Source organism: Drosophila sechellia, chromosome 3R (assembly GCF_004382195.2).
Source record: "Drosophila sechellia strain sech25 chromosome 3R, ASM438219v1, whole genome shotgun sequence".
Lineage (NCBI taxonomy): Eukaryota > Metazoa > Arthropoda > Insecta > Diptera > Drosophilidae > Drosophila > Drosophila sechellia.
The window spans coordinates 15,538,889-15,556,515 of record NC_045952.1 but is presented as its reverse complement, the minus strand read 5'-3'; the positions used below and the strand labels follow the sequence as shown (position 1 = coordinate 15,556,515).

General features: G+C 43.0%; 3 protein-coding genes across 11 annotated transcripts; 2 read left to right on the top strand and 1 right to left on the bottom strand.

The window, feature by feature from the left end:
• Nucleotides 1–28: 28 nt before the first annotated feature.
• Nucleotides 29–2,793, bottom strand: LOC6606586 (protein MEMO1). Its single transcript, XM_002031351.2, has 6 exons — nt 2,634–2,793; nt 1,217–1,298; nt 1,087–1,155; nt 910–1,022; nt 730–841; nt 29–672 (listed from the first exon to the last, which is right to left on the bottom strand). Exons 1-6 carry the CDS (start codon nt 2,680–2,682, stop codon nt 210–212), a joined length of 888 nt encoding a protein of 295 aa, XP_002031387.2. The 5' UTR covers nt 2,683–2,793; the 3' UTR covers nt 29–209.
• LOC6606587 lies at nt 1,425–2,590 on the top strand. Its single transcript, XM_002031352.2, has 2 exons — nt 1,425–1,612; nt 1,683–2,590. Exons 1-2 carry the CDS (start codon nt 1,533–1,535, stop codon nt 2,458–2,460), a joined length of 858 nt encoding a protein of 285 aa, XP_002031388.1. The 5' UTR covers nt 1,425–1,532; the 3' UTR covers nt 2,461–2,590.
• A 340-nt stretch (nt 2,794–3,133) lies between the features above and the next one.
• On the top strand, nt 3,134–17,603 carry LOC6606585 (C-terminal-binding protein). 9 transcript variants are annotated; one of them, XM_032722908.1, is made up of 8 exons: nt 3,134–3,241; nt 10,767–11,250; nt 11,318–11,623; nt 12,230–12,490; nt 12,553–12,684; nt 12,797–13,019; nt 16,141–16,361; nt 16,711–17,603. In XM_032722908.1, exons 2-8 carry the CDS (start codon nt 11,056–11,058, stop codon nt 16,792–16,794), a joined length of 1,422 nt encoding a protein of 473 aa, XP_032578799.1. In that variant the 5' UTR covers nt 3,134–3,241; nt 10,767–11,055; the 3' UTR covers nt 16,795–17,603. The 9 variants fall into 9 exon arrangements, with proteins under 9 accessions (XP_032578799.1, XP_032578798.1, XP_032578795.1 ...); XM_032722907.1 differs by having other exon boundaries at nt 16,117–16,346; XM_032722904.1 differs by having other exon boundaries at nt 16,117–16,361.
• Nucleotides 17,604–17,627: the final 24 nt, after the last annotated feature.

Sequence of the window (17,627 nt, the reverse complement as noted above, 5' to 3'; positions counted from 1 at the left end):
TAATCAAAGCTAAATTATCAAGAGGAGCTTTAATTTTAATTGATAATCGCATTTATTGTAATTGTTAAAACAATGCCGTCTAATTTAAAACCGGTTGGGGATTTGGGATTTATTGTTAAATTTTCAATTTGATGCTAGTAAATATAAAAACGTTACGTTTAAATAGCAATAATTAGATGCCGTCGAGTGGCTAAAATACTTGAGTGAGTTCACATCTCGAAGACGAGGGATCCGGAGGCGTAGCTGACGCTGGAGTCATCAATGTCCTGACACTGGCTGCTCTGGGCATACTTGAGGAACTTGAAACTCATCTTGTCGTAGCCCTGATCCTGTAGCGCCTTCACGGCGCCCAGCATCACTCCGATGGGATGGCGTCCGCATATCGTATTATTGTACTTGCGCAAGTACTCGGTGAAGGAGTGCGGACTGAGCGACTCGATGATGTCCATGCCCTGCTTGTCCAGCTTCTCGATGGACTTGTGAATCGCTCCGCAGGTGCTGTCATAGTAAGTGTAGCTGAAGCGATGGCCCCAGTGGCAGAAGTCGGAAGATATCACAAACAGATTGGTGGGGTCCATCAGATACGGGGCCAGCAGGCTGCCGTACTGCGCCTCCTGTTCGGGATTGAGCGAACCCACCAGAATAGGCACAATGGTGAACTGATCCTTGTAACTGCAGCAGTGCTATTGCTTAGTAAAACGTCTCGTGCATATATACAAAACCACTTACTCCTCCATCACTTTGGCAATGTAGGGCAAATGCATCTCGATGGAGTGTTCATCCTCGTCAGTCTTCAGGCTCATCCAAGTAAACTCTCCAGTCTTCTCAAGCTCAGCGTTGACTAAACATAAATAAGAAGTCGAATCAATAAAACATGCAATGCACCTGGTATTTGTAATATCAACATACTCTGAGAATCGATTTTGAGATCATAGAGGGGCGTCTTGTACTTCTTCGCCGCGGATAAGGCGCAGCCACGCAGACGCACATGATGCGAGGGACCCAGTATGAAGATTCGCTTGCTGCAAGCAAAGGTTCAATAAAACCGGATTGTCTTCGCGGAAATCTCGAATGTGAACTTCTTACACGACAACTGGGCTAACTTGGCGATAGGCGAAGGCAGCGCAGGCTCCACAGTACGTATATCCAGCATGTCTGTGGAATACCAATTAGTAAGTTCAATGGTGCTTATTGCAAGAATACGACTAAATCTTACGGAGCAATGATGGCACGAGCCGGTCCATGAGACAAATCCGCGGCACCCAGCCAACGATCCAACTGTCCGGAGAGCTCGGCGCCTGAAAAGCAAGTTAAACGCATTTAATAACGAATAAATAATATCGTAAACCCTAATTTCCTGCTCAGGAGTTGGTTTCAGTTTCGAAATCAACGAAAATAGTTGGCCTTTCGTTGCCTAGCAGCAAGCAAACAAATATTTCCTGGTTTATAAGACTTTCGCTGAGTCGAGACTTATCACAGCAGCGATATAAAGTTATTAAATATTGATTTAAATTTTAGTTGAACACTCCGCAATGGAAACTGATAAGGAAAAACAAAGCGATGAGCTCATGAATCGCATTCGGAACGAGCTTACCGCTATATTATCTCAAGAGTAAGTTATCAAGTTACAAAGTATATATATAAATAGGAAGAAAATCAATCCATTAATAATCCTACAACAGGGCTGCGGATGATTCCGATAGGGAGGCGTCACAGGAACTGCTCCTGAGTCCCAATCCGCTGCCCATTTTCGGGCCCATAAGGAAAACCAGGACAGCAAAATCGAGGAAGTCCAAGAAGAACAATAGTAAGACCTCCTCGTCCGCTGGCAGTACAAAGAGTTCGTCTTCGGGCACCAGATCATTTGAAGATCGTTTAACTGGAGGTGGAGCCCAGGAAAAGGCGTCGTCTTCGAGCTTTTCGATAAGATCAGGATATGACGCACCGCCCATGGATGCCAGTGCCCGTGCCGATTTCCTGGAATCGCACGCGGCCAAAAGCATCGACGACGATGTCCGGAAGATGCAGCTGGAGCTGAAGCAAAGCTACGAGCTCTTCCAGGGCATTGGCGAGAAATTGGAGTCGGTTAGCTTCACGGGCTTGAAGGACCGCATAAGGGACCTGCACTTAAACGAATCCAACAACGAGTTGGGCAAGGCGACGACTGCAGAGCTGCAGATGATGTTCGACCAGCGTTTCCTGCAGAATCGTCTGGACAAGCTATCCACGGACGCCACGCAGGGATTCCGTCGTCATCCCGGCGAATTCGGCGACATACCCGAGCTGAGCACCTTCTTCCAGGCATGCACTCAGCTGGAACGCGGACTGGATGCACTGCGTCAGCAGCGGCGGCGCAACAGCGAGCTAGAGAAGCGTCTGTGCTGGGCCACCGAAATCGCATACGATCGCATGGACGAGATTCGGAACGCGGTTGGCTCGGATCCGGAAAAGAACTTCTGAATAGGTGACATGTAGTTACATTTTTGGTTTGACCTAAGTTCATTACCCGCACACACACACAGACACACAGGCAAACACGGACAGGTGCAATACATATGCGTTTATCCCACACTCACGGGCGATGCAATAATTGATTTTGTAATCTTTTGGGCCGCAGCTGGGTAGTTACTCACCCGAGTCCGTGTACCAGCTGCCTGCATGGGTTGCTCTTCTGACCGACATTTTTTGCGAGATCCCTAATCGGTCTGGTTAGTTAGTAAGAGCTATTAACTGGCCGTTACTTGTAGAAAAAACGAGTTCTTTGTTATTGGTACAGCAGTGTGACCGTTGTCTTGTTTTTAAAATACGCACGTTCTCTGGTTTCGCTGGTCTGCGGTCACACTTCTACAGGGCTGCATACAGTATTTAAATTTCGTCTTTTGGGTAAAATCATATTTAGCATTATTAATTTTTAATTCTAAATAAATCACACAAATAACATAAAATACATAAGGTAACGTAATTTTATTTAAGTGTTGTTTTTTTTTATTAATTTCTATACATATAATCGCATTTCAAATACAAGTAAAACTCACGGAAGTCAAAAGTTGGTATTCTCGACCAACATTTCGAAGTATACCATAATTCTTGCAGTTTGCCTGTGCGCACCGTGGTATTTCCGAACGACCCGTGTGCGGTCACACTGTTCGCATAGCGTCATTGCTGTACTAAAACCTAAAAATCCGCCGTGTTCGTATTCCGCCATTTTGAAAGCTGCGAGTGGAATTTGGACGCGTTGCTGGTAAATTAATTGTGGGAAAACTGCCCGAAAAGTGCATAAAATTTGTGAAGAGTGGTCGACAACGGTGCATAAGACCCGCCGCCAAGTGTTTGTCACCGAAAATTGTGTGTGGCCGCGTTTTTGGCACGTGAATTTCTTGTCCAATTGTGAACTCGCAAAAAAAAAGAAAAAGAAAAGAGAGAAAAAAAACCGACGCCGCCGTCGCCGCCGCCACAAAGGAATAGGCGAATAAGCGAGAGAAAAATAGGCGAAAACGAGAGCTGAAAATCAAATTGTGCGCCGCTGATTGCGTTTCAGCTATTTAATAATACCACAATCGAAAATCCGCGGCAGCGGCGATTTTTCCACGGATTACTACACCATATATTTCCCATTTGCCTTTCTGTTTGCAACGAGTGTGCGCCTGTGCCTGTGTGCATGCGTGTGTGTGAGTGTGCGATAAACGTGTACAAGAAAAATTTAAACGTGCAGAATTCTGATAAATTTTAAAGCGGAACTACTTTTGCCTGTATAGGTAGGTGATGCGGGTGTGCGTGTGTGGGTGCGCACACACACATGACATAGTATTGTTGCGGTTTAATGCAAAAGTCGAGTGCGTGCGTGTGTGAGTGAGTGAGTGGAGAGAGAGAGCGAGTGAGCAACGCCTGCCATATTCTATGCAAAACATAAATAAAATTGTGCAATAATTTCCCCGCACACGCACACAGCCACAGATACATACACTCTCTTTGTAATTTATATTTTTTTTCCGCCCGCCTAGTGACAATACACACGCAAGGTTCACTGCGCAACGTCCCCCTTTTCTCAAGCACCCCCCTTTTGCCCACGCCACTGCAACATGCTGTCTCATCGTTGTTGTTTTGCCGCCGCCACATTTGGTGCGACAGAGAGAGAAAGAGCGAGCGAGCGGGAGTGTAAGAGAGAAAGGGAGGGAGGGAGAGGCCGAAAGCAACGAGTTTGAAAACCAACTAAAGCCTCATGTTGACACATTTCAACCGGGAGTTTTCGTTCTTTTGCTCGGATTAAAAGCCTTTAAAGGGTGAAAGTGCTGCTTATCGTTTCTTCTCCGCGAATCAAAGCTTTAAAAGTATAAATAGCTTTTATTTCTTGCGCCCGCTTATTGATTGCAAATTACAAGCGCACACACTTACTCAACAACCGTTGCGATTGTTTGTTTGTGTGTGTTTATGCCGATTTGAATACACAACCAAGTGAAAAAGTTTGATCAACTTACGAATGTCCATTCAAATTGATGCTTGTTTCTAGTTTTATTACAATTTTTGCGCTTGTCGTGTTTTTGTCGTCGCTTCTTCTATCTCTATCGCTCTCTCTTCTTCTCTCTTGTTCGTTCGCCCTTTCACTGTTCGACGTGCCTGTACCCATCACACACATACAAACGTATACGTCATACACACACACACACGCACACATGAAGAGGCAGACAGACAAGCAACTCTGGGCTCCCCCGTCTCTAAACATCTCCCCTCCCAGCCAAAAACTGCCGCACTTGCAACGGGAATGTTGTTGGTGTTGCTCGAAGTGCTCAAAACTCCGGAGAGGATTACAAATGGTGTTTTTGTTTTTGCCAAAAAACGGAAATACAGACGAACTTCTGCCACATAAAGAGTTTAAATTATAGCGACTGTGTTAGTTGTTTAGTTTTTTGTTGTACTCTGCAACTTTTTGCGCACTTTTGGGTTATCTAAACTGATTACAAACCCTTAAAAGCAGCAGGCACAATTGAAATTATCGATTGGCTTAAAGTTGAAGTTAATTGCGGTTAGGAAATTTTTGGCTAATTGTTCGTTGTATTGGAGTAAAATGGAATGCTGACGAATTTGCTTTATAAAAACACCTAAATTTATAGTTATTAGCCAATGCCTTTGTATTGCAGTCGTTGAGAATTCTTCCTATTCAGTACGATTTTCCGCTTCCCATTGTAGTTTTTGCTACAGAATAAATAGAAATATGGAAATATGTGGCAGAGAGAGCCGCTTTTCCCGTTTCCACTTGAATATTTGCATTGCCATGGAATTTTCTATACGTATATATAGTCCATCGATAACTGTACACGTTGCTGAATTTGTTGTTACTCGTTTTTTGGCGCAACAACGTTTTCCGCTTCTTGTCACTGCCCTTTTTTGGCAAATAATAAATTAGATTGTGTATGGGCTGCCCACTCCCACTAGCTAACGGTTATTTATTGTCAATGCCAGGCAATGCCGCCCACTGCCACGCCTCGTACGCCGCCTCCTCCCCAATTCCGTTTGATGCTCTGTGTTTTTGCACAATGTTTGTTGTTGTGTGTTTGCCGCCGACTGCGCGCGTGAAAAAATGCACACCTGCCCAAAGAATTTCACACTTGGTGGTGCACGGGGCGCAAAACAAAGCGAAAGCAGCCACCGAAATAGCAGGCAAACGTTTAAATTTAAACACACAAGTCCGAGGAACTAAAATTCGACCAGAAACACAATGGCAGCCATGTGTGCCTCATTTGCTTGTACTTTTTTCTTCTGCGCTCTATCTCTATCGATCTGAAAGGCAAATACAACGCAATTCTAATACCCTAAAATCTGAAATTTCCAAGTTATAAATTTATTGCAAATGAATGACAGTTGAACACTTTTAAAGCGATGGAAAATGTACTGTGCCCAGCTAATCTTTGCAAGTTTGGTGGCAAACATTTCGCCATAGCTGAGATACCCCTGCGCAAGCACTTTTCAAATGAAAACAGAAAACACACTTTCAGATGGCTCAGCCAAATCCGTCCAAAACAACAGATGCAGCGATATGGCAACAATAATAAATAGAAATAGCCAAGCAGCCGCAGAACGCAGCATCAGCAATTCGTAAGCGTGCGAGGCAATAATATATATGTACAAATATATATAAGTTGTATTTCATTTGATTTTTTCCCACTTCTGGTCACTTGCCACTCGGCTATGCTGGCTTGCAGTTTTTCAATTTGCGTCATTCGCAGACCGCGCGCACCACCAATCAATATTATAAAAAAAAAGAACAACAAGACAACAAAAACCAAAAAACAAGTGGGAAATACGAGAAAAGGCGAGGGAAAACAATGGGAAAGCAACGCAGAATGCCACCTACATACATGCATACATACATACATACATAAATAGACAAATGAAAACATTGGCCAATGTCAGGCAAACAGTTTAAGTGCTTTCGTTTGGTAGTACAGTAAATACCATGGCTAAATTATTGCTGAAGGTCCGAACTCGCTCGTAATCGCTTTATCTGCACTTTTCCAACCGCCCGTTTGCAGTGAATATCAGCGAAAATGGCCAATTCGGAAATTTACCCAGTTAATTCGTTGTGTCTATCCACTTGTAGGTGGAATAATTTGGCTAAAACAATCTCAAAATTTAAATTGATTTGTTTGTGCGCATTTTGGAAAACTCTGTTATCGCACGGGGTTATTTATGGAAGCGATTTGGAAAACGCAATGCTTTGATTTTTCACTGGAAAATTGTTTGGCTTTCCATAGATTCTTGGCGAAGAATGTATTAAACATTTAGATATTTTAGCAATTAAACCATTTCTGGTTTGAATTTCTTGCAATTTCCATGTTCTATTCCATCTATAAATTCTACAAATTCACTTATAGCAACTGCATTATTTTCCACTTATTTATGATGTAAGAGTATACCCACGACTTTCGCCGGCTTGAAAAATCGCACTTGCGATTGCCGAAATATTGTGGCATTAATATCGCCGCTCAATGTGGAGTGGCCAACACTTTAGTTACTGCGAGCCACGAGGCTTTTGGCGTCATCTTGAAAGCCGGCTTTAAGCGCATATGCATGAAACAGAAAGCTGAAATGGTTAGCCAGCGGGGGCGGTGGGCAGGAAAAGCGCGGGAACGCAACGTCACGACAAAACGGCAGCAGCCGTTAATTCAGGCAAAAGTAAAAAAAAAAAAGGAGGAGGGAGTGGGGTAAACAAGTTACGAGCACCGACGACGACGACTGACTTAAAGTTGAAAAATCGCTGGCAGTCGTCGCAGCAACGACGCATGAGCAGTTGCACTTTGAATTTTCCAGTTGCAGTTGTCGATTTCCCAACCCTCGAGCAGCACTTCCACCATTTCCCACCAGCAGCATCTCAACTGTGCTTTAAAAGTTTTTGCCCACAAATGCGCATGACTTATTTAAACGTGTTTTGAGGCTGCTCGACACACACACACACGCAGCAAACAATTTAAGCGAACATGGCTTTTCCTGCCTGAAATTGTGGCAAAAACGAGCAAAAGAAATGAAAATAAAATCGAGTGGAAAAAAGAACCCAGGCACACACCGCCGAGTTCGCCAGCGGCTCTTTAGCGCGCTGACTTTCCTCTTTTTGCCGCCACTCTGTTATCGTCTGCCTTGTCGTTTCATGTTGATAAACCGGTTTTTCGCTTTGGCTTGGTTTGGTTTGGTTTGGTTTTGGTTTGTTGCTGTGCCGCCTGCTGCCTCTGCTGCTGCTCCGTTCCCTGTCCATAAAAAGAGATATGTGTGCGCGCGGCCATCGTCATCGGTGCTCTGGAGTTACTGTGCTCCTCCTCCAGTTGGACAGTGCTGACCGGGTTTTAAAGCCAGCACGCAGCTACTGTTGTATTATTTTTTTTCCTGAAACTTGCAATGGAAAATTTATAATAGCTGCCACAGCTGCTGAGTTGGAGCGTTGGTGGCCAAAGACGATTTGTTTGTTTTCATAACCAACAGCCGCATACCAAATTTCATATCAATCGGTCAGATACTGCAACTTAAACAAGAGTATCTTATCTAATCGATATCCTAATCAAGAGCAAGATATATGATCGGTATTTAGGGCTGTCTACAAATCCTCTAAAGCAATTATTGCCCCTTTACTGATTGCTTACCCTCAAGATATTGTTAAGACCCAGCCATAATCCAGCCAAACTGGCTGCTCCGCTGGCCAAATGCGACCGGCTTGTTTGTTAGACAGCCGGCGGCTAGTCAGTCGGCTTGCACGGCATCAGAATCGGAATCCGAATGGGAACGAGAATGGGAATCATCGGTATCATCGGACACACCGGACTCAGGTAGCCGCGCGCAACGTCACATTCGGCATCAGAGAATGTATCTGTTAGATACGCGGCCGCGACTTACTGTACACACTGCGGCGCTAGAAGTGATTTATTATAATGCCTCGCTGGATGCGATTTTCAGCTCGTTGAATCATATGCCTTGATTTGATGTATATTCCTGCTCACTGGCCGCGGGCGTCAACAGGTTTTTCGCTCGATTCAGTGGTTTGGATTCGCGAAGGCGAGTCGTCGGGTGAAGAAAAGTGGCACTGCCACAGGCGTGGGCGCTCGCACTCGGCGAATGCCACATCCTGTGGCAACTTCAGGCATTCCAGCAACAGAAAGAGATTCAAAATAAGAGTAAAAGGCGAATCGAGCCAGAGCAAGCTCGAGTAAAACTGGTTTTTGGCGCGCTTTATCAACTCTCGACATTTTCCATTTCGAGTGTGTTTCGAAAGAGTTGTTTGTATCTTTCTGCCGCCAAGTTGTGGCAATATTGTAACTTAGATGTATAAGGAAACTGAAACTTAAGTACTTTGATTATAAACTTAAATCGAAGTAGTCGAATGAGTGGATTAGCATACCAAGTGCAATGAATCATTTGCGAATAACTTCAGCCGGTTATCCACGCACACCAACCTCTATAATGAATACATTTCCGAGTAAACAAATGCGAATCAAAAAATCCACAGCCACATGAGCCACAAATTCTGGGCACAGAGAGAAATTGCTTGAAAATTAACAAAGCGTTGCGCCCACTTGACTTTGGCTATTCACTTGATAAATGTATATATACGTTTATAGTAAGCTTGCCATTGGCAGGGGGAGGTGGCGTTGTGGGGTGATGTGATTGTGCTGGGATATTTTTTTCCATTGCCCGATGTCATAATTGCGTTGCTTATTTCTGTATTTCTGTATCTTGGCTTGCGATTTGGCGAACGTTCGCTCGAGCGTTATTTCCCCCGCAGTATCTGTGCAAGTTGTTGTATATTTTTTTTTTGTTTTTTGCTATTATTATTGTAGTCTCGTCGGTTGCCGCATTTGAACGTATTTCATACTTTTGCACAATACGTGACACATGGCTGATGGGAAGTGACCGATGGAGCAGGCAGCAGGCAGGGATTCGGGTGGTGTGGTGTGGGGCAGATGTGTGTCTAAACATAGCCTATAGCCTATTGCCCGTGGAGGCAGCGGCAGTCATTGACGGCTTATCACGCACAAAATATATACATATGCGACAGTAGTCCCGTCCCGGTGCTATATAGACATATATCTGTGCTGTCAATATATTTCTTATTGTTCCGATTTGCTGCTCTTATCAGCGCTGCATAGTGAATCTCCGTTGGTATATAGCGAAAACTATTCACGCGATTTGGTTTCGTATGGCTATAAATGTAGCTTTAAGTAATTTCATGTGATCGCAATAATTATCATTTTATTGATAGCCACTGGCTCACTCAGCTGGTTAGTCCACCTACGAATACACGATAGTCATTCAAATTAGAAGTGGCGATAAGACGAGGCTTATCTGGAAATATTGTCATTAGTGGTTAAAGTACGTTGATTGGGAATCATCCAGGCATGCCAACCATTTCTATATGTGCTCCCATTTTCGGACTATATCTACGAATAGTCTTCGAATCAAACTTGATGATATAGTAAAGCTTCGAGAAAACAAATGCGCTGTACATTCAACAACCTTCTGGATGTTCACACTTACCTAGAGCCCCGTCATATATATCGGTCACATTGCCATCACGCCGAGCTGGAAGCCCACCATCCGTTGCCCCCACGCCGTTCCACGTCAGATAGCCGAGAAGTGTCGTGGTGATAAGATAAGGCCGCGCGGTCTACTACACGTAATCCGTATCCACTCGGTGACAAACCAGATGTGTGTGGGTACAGTACCTTGCTCTTCTGGGTTCCTGAGACCCGTTCCCGTGTCTAATCAAGCGTCTGATAAGTTCAGTTTGGATTTGGTGGCACGAAGCCGTCGACGAGGAGGTGTATGTATTTCAGCCAGCTGGCCAACAAGAAACGCCTTTCATACTCTCATACGAAGGGAAAGTAGGGAATGGGTTTGGGGGGGCACAGGCCATTCCGCTCCAGACGATTTTGTCGATGGTCGCATGTGAACAGTGTTGAATTTCTATGTTTCTGCAATGACACCTCTCCCCCAAAATGCCACTCCGAATCCCAATCCCCCAACTCTTTACGCTTAAGCCACTCCATGGGGCGGGAAAGGAGGGAGATGTAGAAGGGGCAGCGATGTGAGTGCGACAATAATGTAGCTTTATCGCTGATATTGGCAAAATCCAAACGAAACTTGTCATCAGCCAAATTTTGCTGACATGAGCTGTTTGCTTATTTTCTTTTTTGTTTTTTTTTTTTTTTTCTTGTTTTTGGTCTACATCATGTTTCATGTTTTCCATTTAATTTATGTGTTATGTGTTCTTGTTGCTTCCATTGCAGGATTCTCGATTTCAATATGAAGCGCCAAAAATGATTGCAGCGTTTGCATCGTAGTCTTGAAAAGGTTTTTTTCATTGATTTAATTAGAGCCACTGAAAGCGGTTGGCCAGCCAGAAAAACGATAAAAGGGATTCCATACCAGTCTGCGCCCAGCGCCCCCCGAAACGCGATAGTTAGTAGTCACTGACAGAAAAATCAAAAGAAGAACCACAGCCGGAAAAGGGCAAAAGTTTTATTACGACGACGACGAAGAGCAGAGGACAGCAGCAGAAAGATTGAAAACAGCGAAATGGACAAAAATCTGATGATGCCGAAGCGTTCGCGCATCGATGTCAAGGGCAGCTTTGCCAACGGACCGCTGCAAGCACGCCCACTGGTGGCCCTGCTCGATGGACGCGACTGCTCCATCGAGATGCCCATCCTGAAGGATGTGGCCACGGTGGCCTTTTGCGATGCACAGAGCACCTCCGAAATACACGAGAAGGTAAGTTAATGATTACATACATCCCTTCTCTGACATAACACTAATAATTGGTCTTTTATCCGAATAGGTCCTCAACGAGGCAGTGGGAGCACTGATGTGGCACACCATCATCTTGACAAAGGAGGATCTTGAGAAGTTCAAAGCTTTACGCATTATCGTGCGCATCGGCAGCGGCACAGACAACATCGATGTGAAGGCGGCGGGCGAACTGGGCATCGCTGTGTGCAACGTTCCCGGCTACGGAGTCGAGGAGGTGGCGGACACGACGATGTGCCTCATCCTCAACCTCTACCGGCGGACATACTGGCTAGCGAACATGGTGCGCGAGGGCAAGAAGTTCACTGGACCCGAACAAGTGCGGGAGGCAGCGCATGTAAGTCATTGGCCAAAAGCGATATGTAGAATCAGGGAATTCTACGTTATTGTATTGATTGAAATAGGTATTCTTATCAAGTAATGCTAAAATCCCCGCGAAGGTAGTAGGAACATTTGTAGAAGCAAGCGAAAAGTCAGTTGATATTATTTATGCTAGTCACATACATAGATTCAAGATAGTATAGAACCTACATATATTTACAAACATAAAGGGAAAAAGATGTGTCTATGTCCATTAGAGTTGGGCGATTGCGAATAGTATTGATAAAAACAAGTCATCATGACATTTGTATAGCTTAATTTAAACGAATGGTTTCATTTGCTATGGATTTCTGATAATGAAGATTGTTTTGATATTTAACGAATTATTATTTCACCGACTGAATTCAGTGGCTATATTATAGCTTATATCCGTATTCAAATTACTTCATCCAATCCAAATGCAAATTGGGTGTTGCAAACCATGATTTGCATATAAGCAAGACTTTCAGCTAGTTATAAATAATAGAGGAGCTGTGGAACGCATTAATATTTAATCGATACCAAGTACACCTTTGAATGCATCTAACTGGAACACCACCATCTGCTTATTTTCTCGACGCAGGGCTGTGCACGCATCCGCGGCGACACCTTGGGTCTGGTGGGACTGGGCCGCATTGGAAGCGCCGTGGCCCTGCGGGCTAAGGCGTTCGGCTTCAACGTCATCTTCTACGATCCTTACCTGCCCGACGGCATCGACAAGTCGCTGGGCCTAACTCGCGTCTACACGCTGCAGGACCTGCTCTTCCAGTCCGACTGCGTCTCACTGCATTGCACGCTCAACGAGCACAACCATCATTTAATCAATGAATTCACAATTAAACAGGTGAGCAGGAGTTGATCTCAAATGTTTATAGCATATTGAGTAATAATATTATTTTGCTGCAGATGCGACCTGGTGCATTTCTGGTGAACACCGCACGCGGCGGTCTGGTCGATGACGAGACCCTGGCGTTGGCGCTGAAGCAGGGAAGGATAAGAGCTGCCGCCCTGGACGTTCACGAAAACGAACCTTACAATGTATTTCAAGTAAGAGATTGTTGTAAAACGAGACATTTTACGCAATCTGAGTTGGCGCCGCACCCACGACGAATGTGATCGCAACTAACCAATGTTCTATTTTGGCTTACAGGGCGCACTGAAGGATGCCCCAAATCTGATTTGCACACCGCACGCCGCCTTCTTCAGCGACGCGTCCGCAACGGAGCTGCGCGAAATGGCAGCCACCGAGATCCGCCGGGCGATCGTCGGCAATATTCCAGACGTGCTGAGGAATTGTGTCAACAAGGAGTACTTCATGCGCACGCCGCCTGCCGCTGCCGCCGGGGGCGTGGCGGCGGCTGTTTATCCCGAAGGTAAACTACAAATGATATCAAATCAAGAAAAGTAGAGAGACAGAGACAGGCGAGCGAGGGAGCGTTATTACAAGTAAAACAAAAAAACAAATCGAAACAAAACAAAAAATATGAGAAGAACATAAGAAATCAACCAACAAAATCCAAGCAAAAATACAATACCAGAAATCGTTAAAAAGAAAAACACACACATACTTTACACACACACACACACACCATACCATAGCACACCCACACAAGCACACGCGCACACGCACACAGATGTAGCAAGCATCCAAACATACTTCTATTCTTTCTCTGACTCATTCGAAAGTATATATATATAGACGACGGGAGTGGAGCGCGCCAGAGAGAGTATATAACATTTGAAGCACGATTCAAGAACACACGCTATAAGAGTTGATATATAAGTTACACAGTTTAAGCTATACAAATATATAGATCTATATATATGCACACATATATATATATATTTATATATGTATATATATATATACATAGTGGCTAAGCGCTGCACCAAGATCAGAATGTTTGACGTCGATGAGGAGGATTAGAACGCAGCCGATGTTGGCCGAAAGTTACGTTTATCCAATATGTATCTGTGTACGTATATGCATTGTTTTGGCCCTTCAAGAACAGAGAACGCACTCAAAAGCCTCTCTGAAGTATGTTTAGAGTATTTTCATCGAGTTTAAAAACTCCATCGCTATTGCACTTTGTAAGAATTCCTTTAAGTGAAGTTCAAGTAAGCTAGATTTCTTCAGATTAATTCAAGACTCAGCGTTTACATGTGGCCAATTGTCTTCTCCTTAGTCTACAACAATTACATACGTGCATATATAGTGACATAGGGAATATACAGATAAACGAATAAGTTTCAAGATAATTTACACATGAAAACAAGGTGAAAGTAAACAATATGATGGATTATTGTTGTTGATGTTTCGCGACCCAACTCCCTTCATCCAATCCGTCACCAAGTATCCGGCTTTAACTTTAACAGAAACTAGAAACAATCAGCGAAAAAGTATGTAAAGTAATTAATTATGTTCTGTGTATTTAGCCATGTATTCAATGTATTTACAAATTAATATTATTACCGAAAAACCAAGCAAACGATTCCAATACGACTTACTCCCCACGTCAACACATTTTGTAAGCTTAAGAATAAAATTGGTTACCTTATTTTGCTCCATTCATTGCTGACTTTCAATTTTAAATGGTTCGAATAAGACGAAAAAAAAACACATCTCAGAGGACACAGTGTTTAACTGAAACTATTATTCTGTTGCTCAAGCTCTGCTCTAATTTACAAAATGATCTCATCATTCAAGTTTATTTTCGCCTTACGTACATTCTTGTGTTTTCGATTGGCTACAACAAACAGGCAAACAGCAAGGAAGTTAATACCTAAAGCATATATATATATATGAAGTAAAAGTAAATAAAATAGATGACAACTCGGCTCGTTAAATTCAACCACATCTATAAATAGAAAGGAGAAAACTACAATTAAATTAACGCATAGTCTATGTACATTTAAAATATAACAGAAATTATATTAAAGCGACACAGAAAGAACTACAAAAATGCTAAAAAAGAAAGAAAACAAAAAAAGATAATACATGTAATATTAATGAACCTAGATTTACCTTAACGATAAAAGGCAGCTGACCACGATGATAACAAGGATATAATCGTCAGCGAGCGGCACATTAAACATTGTTAGCGTGTAAATTGTAATTTTATTTAACGAGAATATATATTTACATGTAAACGAAAGTGCGCAACAATTGTAAGACTATCATTTTGTACAATTTTGCAATTTAAGTTTAAAACCGAGAAGCTTCAAACAGTTTGAATTGACTCCTCCTCCTCCTCCTACTTCTCCGCCCTATTTATCTTCAATTCCATCCGGTAACGCTCAAAAGATATATACAAACCGAAATCCAATCCGATTCCTTTTTACTTGTTTTTCTTTCTTCTGGTTTTTATGTTTCTTTCGTATCGGTTTTTAAGGACAAACATTTTTGTAATATTTCAAACATTTACCAGCACAAAGCATACACGCATACACACAAAACATAGACACAGATGCAGATACAGAGCAGTTGCAGATACAGATACAGATACTCACACATCAAACACACACCCACGCACACACACGCGATCCTATATACCAAGCTGCAACAACAAATGAGCAAAGTAAAGCATAAATAAGCATAAGCGTAAAAGTAAAAGATAAAACGTAAAAGTAATGAGACAAAAGAATAAAATACTGTTATTTTGTAATGTATAAAAGGATATTTTTAATAACTGTGAAAGCTAAATAAAATTAAAAGCGTAACAATTGACGATATGAAGTAACAAAAGCGAAACAAAACAAAAGTTGAGACGGAGAAGTTGATTTGATGAAAAACCAAGAAAACCTTTCCAGAAAAAAAGAACACGAAAAGAAAAAGAAAAAAACAAAAGATAAAAACAAATAAAACAAAATCTTTAATGAACCCATTATTGTTTTAACTTGCCAATTGGAAGCTGTTAAATTCTCGTCCTCGTTTCCTATTTTGTGTGACAGTGTTTGTTTGCAAGACTGTTTGTTTGAAATGTTATATTGCCCCGCCAATTTGTTTAAAATCCTGGGATGCTGTGATGTCATCATTGAGTGCGAGCAGCAGAGCAGAGAGAGCACATTTAGTTTTAACTACTAAGGCCTGGCCAAAGTCAGCAATGAATGGAAATGCCGATAGCCGTACTATTTCTCATAGCCTTAGCCAATTTGTATCTATAGCCCTAAGGAGAACGCACCGCCCAACGGGATTGATTGAGTTCATCCGTGTACTATTCGTATACCGTATACAACAGGGGCAATGCGCCAGTTCCTCTCCTCAATCATATTGCATCACTAAAACCAAATACCCCAGACTTCGCTCATGTTTAGATCCCCTGAATACACTGACTCGGCAGCTCAGAACCCGATAAACACATAATACCAACCAACCAAACAGCAACATTTCATAATATTTACCTAACTTTCAACCAATATCAAATACCAAATACCAATACCAATACCAACCAAAATCGAAATACAATCCAGGATTAAATGGCGGCTATTATACAGGCGCACTGCATCACCGGGCACACAGCACCACACCGCACGATGGCCCCCACAGTACAACCAACCTGGGCAGCACCGTAGGAGGCGGTCCGACGACAGTCGCTCAAGCTGCCGCTGCAGCTGTGGCCGCTGCAGCAGCCGCCGCCCTCCTGCCGTCGCCGGTTCCGCCGCACTTGTCGCCCCAGGTCGGCGGATTGCCGCTTGGAATTGTGAGTAGCCAATCGGTAGGTAGTCCAACAAACAAATCCAAATTCCCAACAAAAAAGTACCTCTGTTGTCTCTTGTGTTGTGTGTGTTGTTGTTTGCCAAAGTTATTGCCATTTACTATTTGCCATTTAGCTTAGCAGCTAGCCAATGTTGCGAGATAGATTCATCAGATATATACTCGTACACTACTCTGTTGTGGTTGTCGTCGTGTGCGTGGTTCTCCCAGCTCAATAGTCCGTGTTTGTTGCTAGTTGGTCGTAGTTGAGTGTTTTGGCTAGGCTAGGGGGGCTTCTGCTCATCATCATCATTATCATCATCTCGAGCGCGCTGTACCGAGTTGCTAATCCTTGACCATCTTGCTTTTAGCCTCTGAGTGCGCCCGACCCTAATAATCATCTGTCATCGAGCATAAAAACGGAGGTGAAGGCCGAGTCAACGGAGGCGCCGTAGGCATCTGCTGTCCAACTGGCCGCACCTGAGAGCTGGAGGGAGAGCTGGAGTTGACGATGACAACGGGCAGTGGCGCAATGGAGTCCAGCACACAACAACTGGCCAAAAGAAAATGAAGGAGGAGGAGGAGGAGTAGGCGGCGTAGTACGAGCGTTGTGGAGCAGTAGACCCCGTGGAATTCGGTTCCCAAGGATAAAACTTAACGAGAAACAAAACAAAACCCAGCAGTAGTCATCCGTCGAATGTGTGGAGTCCCCTATATCCGTGCTGTTTGTTCTTTTGTTCCGGTTGAGAAACGGATTACTTGCGCGCCTGTGCCAGCGCTTGATTTGAATTTTTCCAAGTTTCTATGTTTTAATTTAAAATACAATACATATTTGCATTACCAACTCCCGAAAGAAAGAAACCAACAAAACAACAAAATAAAAACAAAATACAACATTAAAAACAACGCAGGAAATCGAGGAGTATGATGATTATGATGATCCCCCACACACAACACGCCTCAAAATTTACTACGTATTTAGACTTTAATTTGTAACTATTTAGAATTTTACAGTTACAACTTAAGATTTTTATTTGTATTGCAGCCAATTGTAAGTGAAAATATGTTACTACATATAAGCGCAAAAACAAATGCAAATGTTGGAGAATTTTAATTACAAGAAACAAACAAACAATTATGGCATACAAACAAAAAACAAAACAAAAGAAAACACTAGAAACAAAACAAAAGCAACACAAGAGAGACGTTTAGTGCTAAGATACGTTTAAAGTACATAATAAAAGAAAAACAAAAGAAAAGCGAACACCTCTGCATTTAAATTAAGTTA